At 44.5% G+C, this 13713-nt stretch overlaps 1 protein-coding gene across 1 annotated transcript in view; it reads right to left on the reverse strand.

The window, feature by feature from the left end:
* FSTL1 (follistatin like 1) overlaps nucleotides 1-13197 on the reverse strand; it is a 51202-nt gene extending 38005 nt beyond the window's left edge. The window contains exons 1-2 of the mRNA XM_082394983.1: nucleotides 13050-13197; nucleotides 12832-12888 (exon numbers count right to left, since the gene is read on the reverse strand). Coding sequence (XP_082251109.1) covers nucleotides 12832-12888; nucleotides 13050-13052 — 60 coding nt within the window. The 5' untranslated portion in view covers nucleotides 13053-13197. The remainder of the gene's footprint in view (nucleotides 1-12831; nucleotides 12889-13049) is intronic.
* Between the last annotated feature and the right edge of the window lie 516 nt (nucleotides 13198-13713).

Here is a 13713-nt window from a genome sequence, read left to right on the forward strand (position 1 = left end):
ACACTGATTAAGTTAACAAGCAAACTTCACAACCACAAAAATAAGCACTGATCTATATCACTAGGCTCAGAAAGAAATCAGGACATTATAACAGAAGTACCAAACTAGATTAAACACAACAATCAAATTAAGGGAAATTTAACAACATATATGCTTCTCTTCTTTAGTTTCCACAGGAATTTGTTTTTGTGAGGGGAGTGTATTTGAGCTATAAGTAGATGGTCACATTCTCCAAGTAGTGAAACTTAAGTCAATTAAGTAGTAAAATTTATGGGTGTGTCTGTGTATATAGTCTACCCTGGAGCACAGCCAATTTGAATTCAATTCTGACACTGTACAAGTGGCCTTATTAGGAAAGCCACAGACAGCACTGGGCTGGCCCCCCATTCAGAACCAAAAGTCAGCACAATTTAGCATACTGGGATTGCCTAGTGGGATTCGGGAACTAGAGTGCAGTTAAGGTACCAAGCATTAAACAGGACTAAAACATCTGCATTGGCCTCTGCTTCCTTACTGCATTCACCCTCTCAAGTCACTTGATTTAACCACTGAGGTCAAGGCCAAAGAGCAGTGCCCTCAGCTGTAACAAGAGCCCTGAACAGATTTAGAGAGAAGGCATGAGGACCAGGGCAGGAACTTCATCAATTCCTGTTGAGGAAACCCAGGATCCTGCTCATGGGCCAGGCAAAATGGTGAGAAGGCAAGAAGAGTTCTGGAAAACAAAATAGGGTCCATGCAATGCTTTCAGACAATGATTTTTGTAAGCTGTTTCAATATTGCATCATTATTTTGAAAAGAAAATGTGAACATTTACAAAGGTCAGAAGAAAGTTTTGTTTTTGTTTTTTTGTAAGTTCAGTAAAAGCTCCAGTTGCACATTTTGGAATCTTGGGTTGTCTTCTTTTTTAAAAAAAAGATTCCTTGCTCAACCCCAAGAAGACCCAGCATCCTTCATTTCTTGCCCAGTGTTGTGGATTAGCTGCTTTCTAAAGTGGAAAAATCAAGTGATACCTTTCTGTAGAATAGACAGCAACTGGGATTTCTGGGCATGAAGACTGTTCGGGTGCCACGTGATGTACCGTTTATATTTCATTCAATGCACACAGGAGAAAGCAAGGGACACAAAATGCCTCCTGCTTTTACTCATTCTCTTTTCCCATTCCTGGGCCAGCTTCTCTTTCAAACTGCTCCTCCTTGGGCCGTCAATTAAGACAAGAGCTAATCAAATATCCTAACTCCATTTAGTAGAATACTTTGACAATCCAACCTAAAATGTCTGCCTCCTTTTATATGGATAGGATTTCAGAGCTGGGTTTGAGAGCTCCCCTACTCTAACCCCCATATTTTGCAGATGAGGGGCCCAGTGACTTGCCCAAGTTCACTCCACCAAGGACGGCACGAGGCTCATTACCTGGGTGCCACTGTCTGTCCTGGGTTCCCTCCAGCCCATCTCTGGCCAATAAATGGAGGCTTGTTGGAAGCTGACTCACATCAGGGAATCTCTGTAAACTCAGTCACAGCTGCAGCCAGCACTGCTGATATTTTCTCAACTCTGAACCTCTCAGGACAGCTGAATGCTGACGGTCTCATAAATTCATTCACCTGCTTCTTACATGTGTGGCTCATGCCAGTCCCCTGAGACAGTTTAAGGCTAACTAAGAAAACGGGGGCGAGGGGGGAGGGAATGAGTGAAGAGAGGCAACCCAAGTCAGAGCTGCACAACTGTGCAGACTGTGCTGAAAAGGCTCACTGCCAAGCAGACACTGTCTAGACTTTAACCGGCCTCTCCAGAGGGGGGTGTGGGGAGGAGGGGGAGTAAGGCCAGAAAGCCTGCTTGCTTTTTATTCAGCTAATGCAAACACATGACACAACCTCTGACTGGCTCCAGGCTGGGAGTTCACTCTGTCTAAGACGTTTCTTCCTCGGGGCTGGAATTCAGCTGTGGGCTGAGAAGCTGTGCTAATCCAGCAATCCGGGGGAAGCTAGGAATGCTTTTCTCAATTCCTGGGGAATCATAGTTCCCAAACTAGATTGAGTTGGGCAAGAGCCAAAAGTAGCACATTTTTGGTTGTAAAAGGACAGATTTTTAAAAATTTCCATTTGTATCATCTTAGGTAATCCATGAGGAAAATCCACAAAAATACAGAACTGGCTTTTGATGGAGGCCTGTTATGAAAGCTTGCTAAGACTCTGAATGATATCAATTTACAAAATGTACAGAGGAGAAATGGCCACCATAGTCGAATAAGCATCTTATATCTGAGAGAAAATGTTGGGTCTGGGAAGCTCTGCACATCAGTTAGAAAAAAGGTGGTTCTCCCTCTGGGTGGGCAGACAAGGCCCAGGATAGGGCACAGAGACTGGTAAGCAGAGTGCAGGATGGAGTCAGCCCAGCTGGCCCCCTTGGCCAGCCACTTCTGTGCAGTCGACAGTCTGAACAACCATACCCAGACACTCAGCTGGAGTCTTAGAGCTGTCTTGCAGTTTGGTCTTATTCAATGTGGAATTGTTGTGAATACATCTGAAGGACAAAGAAACTGTTTTAAAGCAGCTCCTGAGTCACTGACCATTATGAGGCAAGTGCTCTGATGGAACAACTATACTGTACTTCAATGTGGGTCAAAGAAGCACCTGGACCCGAACCAAGTTGAGGCCATCCCCATGTCGATGTGGCCAGAATGACCATGACCAGGCCTCAAGTATTGATCCAGGCACTTGCAGCTGATAGAGCATGAAGAGTTAAATGACAGAGCCTGTGCAGCTGTTTTTGAGTCCATATAACCTAGAGAAAAGGTCTTTGCTTTGTTTTCAAAGTCACTTTCAGAAATAAGGCTCATTGGACCTTAAGCACACTTGAACACAGAGTATTTGCCTTCCTTGAGAGTTGGAAGTCCTGGGTTTGTATCCTGGCTTTACGATTTACTAGGTGACTGATTTGGGGTAACTAACTGAATCTTCTGAGCCATGGTTTCTTCACTGATAAATGAAGATTATAGTAACAGCATCATGTTGTGAGAGTTAGATAAGGCTCTTTCCCTCTCCCTGCTGTTGTCTGGCTAACACCACTCATATTTGGGGCTCAGCTTGGGGGCACACCCTCTCTGAGGCCTTCCCACAACCCCCAGTGCTGGGTTAGGTTGTCAGCCCTGTCCTAGCACTTACAATGCTGGGTCACTCCGCCCTGTCTGCCTCCCCCAGTGGACTGCAAGCCCTTTGGGGACAGGTCTGTGTCTTAGTCACCAGCATTAACTCAGTGCCTGACAGACAACAGGAAACCTTTCCTTCCTTGAGTTTACCTGGAGAACTGTTACTTTGTCCCAGATGGGTGAAGCAAAATAATGGCATCAAGATTTTGTGCAGCTTTCTCTCTGCATGAAATGTGAACCTGGTGCTCTGTGCATGTTTTGGCAGCTCTGAAAATGCAGCCCAAACACTCCACGATGACCTCTCTGTTATGGTGGAGGAAGGAGATGAGAAAGAAAAGGAAAGACAAGAAGGTAGAGGGAAAAGATGAAGAGAGCAACACAGGGAGCAATAAAGAGACCAGGCTCCGGGGCCTGGGAATTGGTGGCCACGTGAGGCTGCAGTCAGGGCTGGCTGCCAGACACAGCAGCGCCCAGCAGAGGACTCAAGTTTGTGTGCAAAACACCCAAAGCACTGCCTTGGTTCCCAAACGGACAAATCAGCCTGCTCCAGGAATACTTCCTACCCTGTCTTTGAGAGAAGGTATTTATTTTTCAAACAGTGAAAGCAAAGCGTTCTATTCCTTTGCCTGATCATATTTTCTAAACCCCAAATTGAGAATTTGTGGCACGGGAACAGGCCGTGCTACGGGGACTACAGCAAGAATATATGCAAATGAAAAAGCCCACAAAAAATCCAAGATATCTGGTGGCCACCTCCATGTGTAAGAAGGGTGGGCACAGGAGAAAAACTGAATCTGGAAAAATTCCAGAGGAGTTTTATCACCTCTCTTTTTTGCCTTTTCTCACTCTTCTTCCCTTTCCAGTTCTCTGTCTTGTTCACTCAGTCTTCAGGGAAAACCTATGCTGGCTTTCAACATGCACTGCCTGTGCATGGAAGGTGCTCAGTGAGTCCTTAACTCTTTTCCCGGAGGAATAACAGAGCTGTGGCTTCACAGAGGAAATGCTGGAAGTTTGAAGGCAAGATTGGCTCAGTAGAGGCAAGGGTTCTGATATGAATTCTGGGCGTCAAAGCATCCACTGAAATAAATATTCTAGTTGTCTTTTAAAAGGTGATCCTTAATCTCTGGAGAGAATAAAGGAAGCAAGGGGAGTTCTGCCAGCCATGAGCACATGCGAGTGTGCAAACACACACACACACACACACACACACACAAACCATAGCTTTTGGAGCTCTTCCAATAAGTAGAGATGCCACAAGCTTGATAATAATAGCTAACATTTACTGTACTCTGTGTGCCAAACCACTCTTCTAATTGCTTTACATGGAATAGCTTACTTGATTCTCACAACTAACTTACGGGGTAAATACTCCATATTAAGCCCATTTTATAGATGAGGAAACAGACCCAGAGAGGTTAAGTAAGTTCCCCAAGTTCACAGGGCTAATAAGGGCTACGCTAGGATTTAAACTCAGGTAATGTAGCTTCAAGGCCTGAGTGCTAAACCATTATGCTATACTTCCTCTCAACAATAAATCAGTGAACAGAACAACAACCTGAGCCAGTGCACAGGTTGTACAAATACAGACAATGCCTAGTGAATGTTAATGTGTAAATTGAGAATTCTCTTGTTGAAATCATTAGTTAAAAACATTCTTTATCAGTGCCCAGTAGGGACTCTTAAGATGCACTTCTTTTTTGCAAGTGTTTGGTGTTGACTGTGTGCTATGAGGAGAAGAGGCTTTTCTATTATCTAATTGGATTGATAGGCAAGAGAGACGTCTAGCCATTATTCATTTTACAAATGAAGAAAGTAAGCTCAGGGAGGTAAAGTAACTTGCTCATGGTTTCACAGCTCGACATGGCCAGAATTCAAACCTATTCATTACCCCAAAGCCCCTGCTCTTAACTGAAGCTGCAAGTCAGACATATTAATTAGGTGGCTTTAAAAAGGTAACATTAGCAAGAAAGGGGAAGAGCAGGACTTCTAAATCAAGGACTCTTTCATTATGTTCTTCTTAATAATAAGAAAGTTCTGTAACGCGGTCCACGTAAAAGATAAGACTTGGAAACACCCAGATATGAGAACAAGAGAAGAGAATGAAGAAAGGAACTCAGTAGAAGGCCTGAGTGACATGAAAACACGAAATAAGAGAAAAGCGCTAACACTCCAGGAACAGACACAATTTCAGATGAAGTTCCACACAAAAAGCTGCCACCTACTGGACAGACTGGTGAAGTGGTCACGGTGAACAGCCTGAAAATGGCCCCAGCAGCTCCCACGGAGCCTCTCAAATTCTGAGAAGGCATCCATCCCACAGCTGCATGTCAGGGATTTCTGCACCAGCAGCAAGAGGTGAGGAAGGGGGTGGTAATTTCTGTGAATGCCATAGATTTGGCCCCCTAATGGCCAGGTCCATTTGAGCTGTACAGTAGCTATGGTGGTAGCAGCTACTTCAGGATAGGGACCAATATGGTACTGCTTTTAGTTCCACACTATTCTTTTTTTAAAAAATTATTAGCACCTTTAATTATTATTTATTTATTTATTTAATTTTTTGGGCTGTGTTGGGTCTTCGTTTCTGTGCGAGGGCTTCCTCTAGTTGTGGCAAGCGGGGGCCACTCTTCATCGCGGTGCGCGGGCCTCTCACTATCGTGGCCTCTCTTGTTGCAGAGCACAGGCTCCAGACGCGCAGGCTCAGTAGTTGTGGCTCACGGGCCTAGTTGCTCCGCGGCATGTGAGATCTTCCCAGACCAGGGCTCGAACCCGTGTCCCCTGCATTGGCAGGCAGATTCTCAACCACTGCACTACCAGGGAAGCCCACACTATTCTTAATAGCAGTATATGTGCAGAGTGACTGGTGTAACTAGCACTGCTGTAGATCAATAAATTACATTCATTTACTATCACTGAGGGACAAAATGACAGACTGTGGAATAAGACAAATTTTGCCTCAGACACAGGATTTTAAATCTTGACTACGATAAAAAGTAGTAAAAGACATTTTCCCTACCTCAAGCCAATTCAAGCCAATCTCCCATGCCACACATATGTATAAACCGGGCCTGCAACATATCATGCTTTTGCCATGTGTCACATGACTTGTTTTGGCAACAGCTTAGTTGGTCACAAAGTGTCTGGGGTTATACAGGAAACATTTTAAAGGTCATAAATTCAGACAATCCTGGGAAGAGCTTACTAGTGATGGCTTCCAAATGAGCATATAAAAAGTCTGCAAAGAGATTACATGGAAATCCTCCAACCACAGCAGAAGATGCAGATTTACAGGATATATTCTGTACTCCAACTACCCAAAGAGCTTTCCATTAGCAGTTTCTTGCCAGGCGGCTGCTAATGCAGAAGCTGTTATCTAGGACAGCAGCAGCTCTTAGAGCCTTAGCAAGAACAACTATTTACTCCAGCAGAAGAGCCAAGAAAATTCTCATATTTTTGTTGATGGCCAATATTAGAGAGTTTGGCTTACGTGTTTAAGGTGTTCGAACTCATCTAAAGAACTTAGAAGCTTGAGCCAGGAACAAACTGCTGTTTTCTCGACATTTTCATCCATTTGCTACCCTAGCTCCAGCACCTATTACCCCATGTTGTTGTTGTTTCATAGTCCCAATCTCTGTCTTCTAATCATCTTAATTCTGGCTAAAGATATACCAATGTCTGTCAAATTGGATTGACTTTTCCAGCAGAAAAGGCAAATGTCTTTTATCTCACACAGTTACACACACAGAGTAACTGCTAGTGGCTGTCTAGAGCATTGCTGAGAAGGATTTTCTAACCTCCTCCAGGCTCAGAAGGAAGAATTCTATGATTGATTAGTAAGGTCTGCCATGGGTAAGGGAGAGGGTAGTGGTGACATGCACACCATGTTTGTTCCATCTCTGCAGGTGATTTATCATAGTGTTGGGAGGCACTAATTTTCATTGCTTACAGTGTCTAGTAGGCATATCACATACATCTTTTAATTGACTTTGATAATTTCTCTCAAAGGAGGGATGAAGGGCTAGTTTATCTTTAGGTGGTAGAATTATGGGCAACTTTATTCATTGTTCTAGTTTTTTCTATATTCTCTGAGCTTTTTATGAACATATTTAATTTCCATATTTTATCAGAAAATAACTTTTTTATTTAAATAAAATAGCATATATTAGAAGGATAAATTCCTCTCGAAAAAGGTGAGATGTCACAAGAATCCTCATGATGGATTTTAAGACATTTTGTCATATTTCTCTATAAATTTTTACATAGTTGTGAGGATAGGCATTGGAGTGGGGGGGTGTTCTGCTTTTTTATTTAAATGATAATCATTTGCCAGAGCCTTAAATTTTTTGTAAACATAACTTTTAGTGGCATACATTGCTGTTAACTCTTAACTCTTCTCCTCTTGTTAGGTATGTAGTAGGTTTTAAGTTTTTAGCTTTCATAAATAATGTGATAGGCATCTTATGTAGAGTCCCTTTAAAAGTAATAATGACCAGGGTAAAGTGGTCAAATAGAATTATTTGAGTTTCTTTCCTTGATTTGGTTTCTCAGTGTAGATTATATGGAGCCCTGAAATATCCATCAGCAAAACAGTCAAGTCAGCTATACAAAGTTTGCTAAAATGAATTCATGTCAATAAAGACTGTATTTAACTGTCTTTGCTATGTTTTTGTAGCTAACAAGGAAAACAATTTTCTACTGCAAGCACTGTTAACTACAAGTTAAAAATGCTTAAAATAATATCCAAAGTGCAAGTCTCATATAGAGAGGGTTCATTTACCTTTTCATGAATTATTAAAGGTTCATTATTGTTAAAACATGAATTAAAAGCTTGCCAAATGTTAGTATGGACAGACATTAAGAGACTGGACTAATTAAATGATAATGATCATCAAGTGATGAAATGTAACCTTGATCATATCTATACCTCACTTTTTTTCATTTTAACTGTTTCCACACACCCTGAGTTCATAGCCTCCTTACTGTACCAACTCCCTCAGTCTTGATTGGGTGGTGGCTACATGGGTATATTCATATGCAAAAGTTCATGAAACTATACATTAAAGATTTGTGCATTGTACTAATGTAAAATAACTTTAAAAATCAGGGGAAGTCCTCTGTTAATGTAAAAAAAAGCAATAATAATAATAAAGATAGTTGTTCATCATGCAGTTATAATATTATACATTACAGCTGCCACAGTTTAAATCTAACGGCCCACCATTAGATTGTAAGCAACCTGAGGGCAGAGACCATGTCTTGCACTTCATCCATGACTCTGCCCTGTGTAGGGCACGCTCAGCCTACATCAGGGAATACTGACTGATGGGCACCGTGAAGGGAAGGCCTGTGCTGTTAATGACTCACTCTTGGAGAAAGCACCTCATGCCAAAGTCACAAGTGACAGAAGATGGAACCTTAGAGAAAAGTATGCATTTGACCTGCAGGACATCAGTCACGTAGCTTACAAAATGAACCCATCTAAGTATAAGTTGTTTTTCAGTCCTATAATATCTGGTGTCCTTAAGCTAATACTATTTGTGGCTACTAGAAATTTCTGTCTGGATGTCCATTTATTTGAAAAGGAGCAGGAAAAAGACACCATGACATTTTCAATTCTCTATGTGTGACCACTGGTATTTACAGCTCACCCTTTCCCTGTTCTCCTGGAAACATGTGTCTTCCTGACTCACTGACTTTGAAGACTTTATCTTCTTCTTTGGGACATTACATTCATGCAGCCCATGCCCCCACCTCACAGCTCTTCCCAAACTCATTCTTCTGAGCCTGAGAATGGACTCCTGCTTTCCATTACCCAATCCAGAGACGTCTACGGGAATTGTGACATGTCCTTGCTAAAGACATTTTCAATATCCAGGGCCTCAATGTGCAGGGTGCCTGTCCATCTGTTCTGGCTATTCAGCAGAGTCACTGCCATGTTTTAACATCCCAGTTTCTAACAATGGTCTCCAGAATCACAGCAAGGGGTTTATTTGCCAAAGGATAAACAAACAAGAGATTATTTTAGTGGTTAATGTACAAGATGGATATTAAAATCCTAGTTTTTGCTGTAGCTTCAAAAAGCAGTCAGAGGATGTGGAGAAAATCAAGGGAAAATGGGAAAATCACACTCTAGACCTTCCTGAATCTGCTATTAGAATAATTGTAAAGAATAAAGAGGAGACCCCACATCTGCCAGTAATACCCCTAGTGGTTGCTTAACTGTATGTTGATAATAGGGTATAAATGAGGTTATGAAACCTGGCTTCAGAGGGACAATGCCCTAATAATCTTCTTGCCTATCTGTATAATTGTTATTGTTCTTGCTGCTATTATCTTAAGTGATGCACTCACAGTTCATAGGTTAAGTATTCCCTTACTGGAATGAGTGTTCTGATTTGTGAATCAGTCTCCTGTACTTGTGACTTATCATGATGAATTTATAGACCTGGAATGTTGGAAATCAGAGTGCCAGCAGAGATAACCACCAACGGAGAGTGGAGTGTGCTTGGGCACTTGCCAACGCTGCCTTTTGGAAGCAGGCAGTTGGGCCACAGGGTCCCCTCCAGCCTGTGGTGTTAGAGTAGACTCATACCCACCTCCTGAGACTCAAGGGCACATGTCAACCTTTCCCAGCCTCCACTATCCACACCTCTCAGTGAATTCTCAATGGGAGGGGGATGGGTGAGGGAAGAGTGAGCAGGCCCACACAGCCCTCTCCCAAAAGATTCTGAAACAAGGTAGCTTGCTCTGCCGCTGCAAGCCCCCATTCCTCGTCCATAGCAGATACTAATATATGCTCATCAAGAGACATGCCAACACCCCCTTTCAAGCAGACTCTAAAGAGTACATGGCTGTGAGCTCAAGTGGATGGGATGGAATTTTGATGGAGGCTGCCTGAAGTATTAAGACAAAAAGAAAGAAAGAGAGGAAGCAGTCAAAAAAATCAACCCTGAGGTGCCAAGAGACCATGGAAAACATTAAAAATATAACACTTTCCTTAATGAGATTTGTTAATAGTTTCTTGAATCTAACCAAACAGGATTTACAGACTGGCACTAATAATGATGACAACCACCTTTTCTCAAGCTAGGGACACCTGATTCTAGAGGTCTACTACTATTGCAAAGGCTTGGCTTCTTCAACTATCAACATAATTTGTTGTGCAATCACATACTTTAAAAATATGCCAAATTGAATCCTTGCGCTTGTATTAAGTCAAAAAGCACCAAGAAAACTGTTTTTCAAATTTCATTTTAAAAGTTCAACAATATTTGTACGATTTCAGCCCTAAAGTCTACTAAAGTGGATTCATGTCAATAAAAACAGTAAATAACATTACTTCGCTTTGTTTGCTATATGTTGTTGCAGCTAACAAGGAAAAATATTCCACTGCAAAAGCACCATTAACTACACGATAAAATGCTTAAAGTAATATCCAAATTGCTAGGGCTAATTTACCTTTTCATTTATTATTATTAAAACATTGATTAAAAACTTGCCAAATGTTACCAGGGCCAGATACCAAGAGATTGTACTGATAAAAAAAATAATCCTTAATAATCTGGAGTCATGAAATGAAAGCTACATCATACCTACTCCTCACATACCCTGAGTTCACAGCCTTCTTTCTGCACCACTTCCTCCGTTTTCATGCCTCAGCACTTCTTGATTTTGCCTCCTTCCCCACGATTTTGCCTTGGGAATTCTGTGAGAGTACTTTCTGCTCTTCCACCTCAAGCAGGAAATTGCTGCTGGGGGAACTTCCTATGAGGGCTAAGCTTTTCCCTGCAATGCACTGGGGGGTTGGGGGGGGAGGGCGTGTAGTACAAACAGCTTGGGAGAATAGATCCCAGACCTTGGGCTACAGAGCCTTGTGGCGAGTGAACCTATGGCATCCTCACTCCTCAAATGTGCATTCCAGTTCACAGAGCAATTTCACACACTAGCTGGCAATTCCTAAACCTGCAATAAAACAAACCAGGGATTCACCTCATCCATCAATGGACTACAGCTGCCTTTTGAGGGCAACAGCAAGGATGAAGGCTGTTTCTCAGCCAGGACTAAATCAGCCAGTGAAGGATCCTCCCTCAAACTCAAACCCTGGAGAACAAAATGCATTAGAAGCAGATCTGGAGTTCAAGATGAGCTCCACCAGTGGAAGGAGCTGGGTTCAGATCCTTCCTGAGAACTAGCTGTGAGATCTTGGGCAGGTTACCTAGTCTCCGGAACCTGTTTCTTCCTCTGTAAATTGTGGATAACAAAACTGACCCTACAAGGTTCTGGGAAGCTTTAAAAGAAATGAGGCATGCAGCCCAACCAATGTCTGCTATATAAGAAGTACATGGCAAATATGAAGTCCTTGTGTGAGACAGTGGTTAAGAGCCTGGGGTGCGATGCCTGACTGTGTTCAAATCCCACTTCTACCATTTAACAACTTAGGACACTAGATAAATTATGTGACCTTTCTGACTTAGTTTCCCCATCACTCAAATGGAGTTTTATTACAACACAAAGTAGATATCCAAAAAATATTAGCTATTTTTATTTCATTGTGAGTAAAAACAGCACGTGTTTCCAGATCAACCAAAAGTGTGGTAGTGAATTAAATGAGAGTTCAGTATAATGTGTATTTTTTTTTGTAATCGTGAAGACCTTGCAGGCTTTTATGACTTTTCTGGGCAGTCAAGCTGTGATGCTAAGGGTGGGGCTAAACTGTAATATGAAGAAAAAAAATTCAAAGAGGGAGAATAACCACCCACCAGGGAGCTATTTCTTTTGTAATGTACATTCCATTTCTTCTCCCTCATGCTTTTTAATTCCTTCCACATTTCCTGCCATAATTATCAAATGTTTGGTTTCTGACCTCACTTTTCTGGAGACTAGAGCCCAGGGAATTTAGAATTGTTTATTTTCTGTCCATAAACCTTTGAGTTAATGGAGGGGCTTGTGAGCGAAGGGTTTGTTGGTTTGTTTGTAGTGTCTCAGGAAGGTCACTGGAGTTGAAAAGAAAACATTACCCAAAAGGCGCTGAAATACTTTGACTGGAAACGCAGAACCCTCAAGGAGCAGAGCAATGGATCACTCATACTTGCGCAACGCCAGTTTAAGAAAAAAATTGAGATTTTAAAAGGCCGTTATTTGGCTCTAATAATAACGCAAAATCCGAGGGCACTTTACAAAAAAAGAAAAGAAAAAAAAAAACAAACCCAGAGAATCATCATTTTACTTTATAAAAGAGAAAAAAAATTATCCCGCCCTAAAAGAAGAATCTCCCGAGATCCCCCGACCCCCCTCCCCCAGGAGACAGACTCGGAAGGGAAAAGTCTCCAACTATTCTCAATTTCCTCTTAAGTGAAGGAAAGAACTCAGGCGCCTTTTTGAACTCGGCTCCTGCTCTTGTTGCCGCCTGCATCCCAATCGGCCCTGCTCGTCCTCTCTCCCCCTCCCCACTCTCCCTCCATACTAGCCGCGGCGGGGGCTCCCGCTGACGGCCCAAACTACTTTTCCTGATTTTAAGGTTTAAGTTTCGTAAGCAGCATTTCTGCTCCGAGCGCCCCCCTCACCCGGCAGATGGAAACTCCCAGTCCTACCCGGGGAGAGCATCCCCGGGACTCACGCACCGCCGGCGCGACGCGCAGACCCCAGTGGCCCCGGCGCCTGAGTTCGGACCTCCTCACAGGCTCACCTACCTCGGCGTGGACCCAGGCGACCGCCACCAGCGCGAGCGCGAGCCAGCGTGTCCACATCTGCGGAAAAGACAAGAGCGAGAGTGAAGGCACCGAGCCCCGTGTCGACCCCGGAAACTTCCTCGTGCCTCGGAGGCTCGCTCCCTCCGCCCGGCCACCCTCGGCAGCCCAGAGGGGTCGGGCCAGTGCGCTCGGCTCCGCGCAGCGCACCCCGCTCTCACCATGGTCCCGTTCCGGTGTCCGGAGGGCGCGGGGACAGGCGGCTGCAGCGAGCTCTAAGGGAAGGTGGGAGCTTCGCGGATCGCCAGCCTCAGAGGAAATCCGACCTGGCCTCGCCGCCCCTTAAGACCCCTCCTTCCCCGACAGCCTGCCCCCCAGCTCCTCCCCATTCTCCTCCCCCTTCTGCAGCAGCGGCCCCCGCGGCTCAGGGTTCCGCTCCCTCCTCCCAGCCCCTCGCTACGTCCTGGAGCCCGCGGGCGTCCTGGCGCCGCCGAACCCCTTTCCCGAAACCCAGGCCCCTAGTTTAGCCCCCAGGACGTGGAGGCCAAGGCACAGGGGGGTGGTCCTGGGGGACACTGCAACAAAGGCGGAGGGGGTGTCGGTGTGGGGAGCCGAAACCCCACCCCCGGGAGGGGCCGCTGGCTTGCTGCAGCTCGGCCAGGCTGCGAGCGCGGGCTGCGGCGGTGGCCAGGTGGGGCGGTAATGCTGGGGGCCCTGGCTCGCCCTGGGGCGGGAACCTGGGAGGAAAGGCCCTGCGGCGTGGGGAGCCGAAGTCGCTCCCTACGGCTGATAGAGAGAGGGCCAGAGGTGCAGAGGGACCCCCGCAGCTCCGGGTCCAGGGCATCACTGTCGCCAGAGCGCGCGGAAGGGGGCGCAGGGCCCAGA

This window comes from Balaenoptera borealis, assembly GCF_965194805.1.
Source record: "Balaenoptera borealis genome assembly, chromosome: 5".
Taxonomy (NCBI): Eukaryota; Metazoa; Chordata; class Mammalia; order Artiodactyla; family Balaenopteridae; genus Balaenoptera; species Balaenoptera borealis.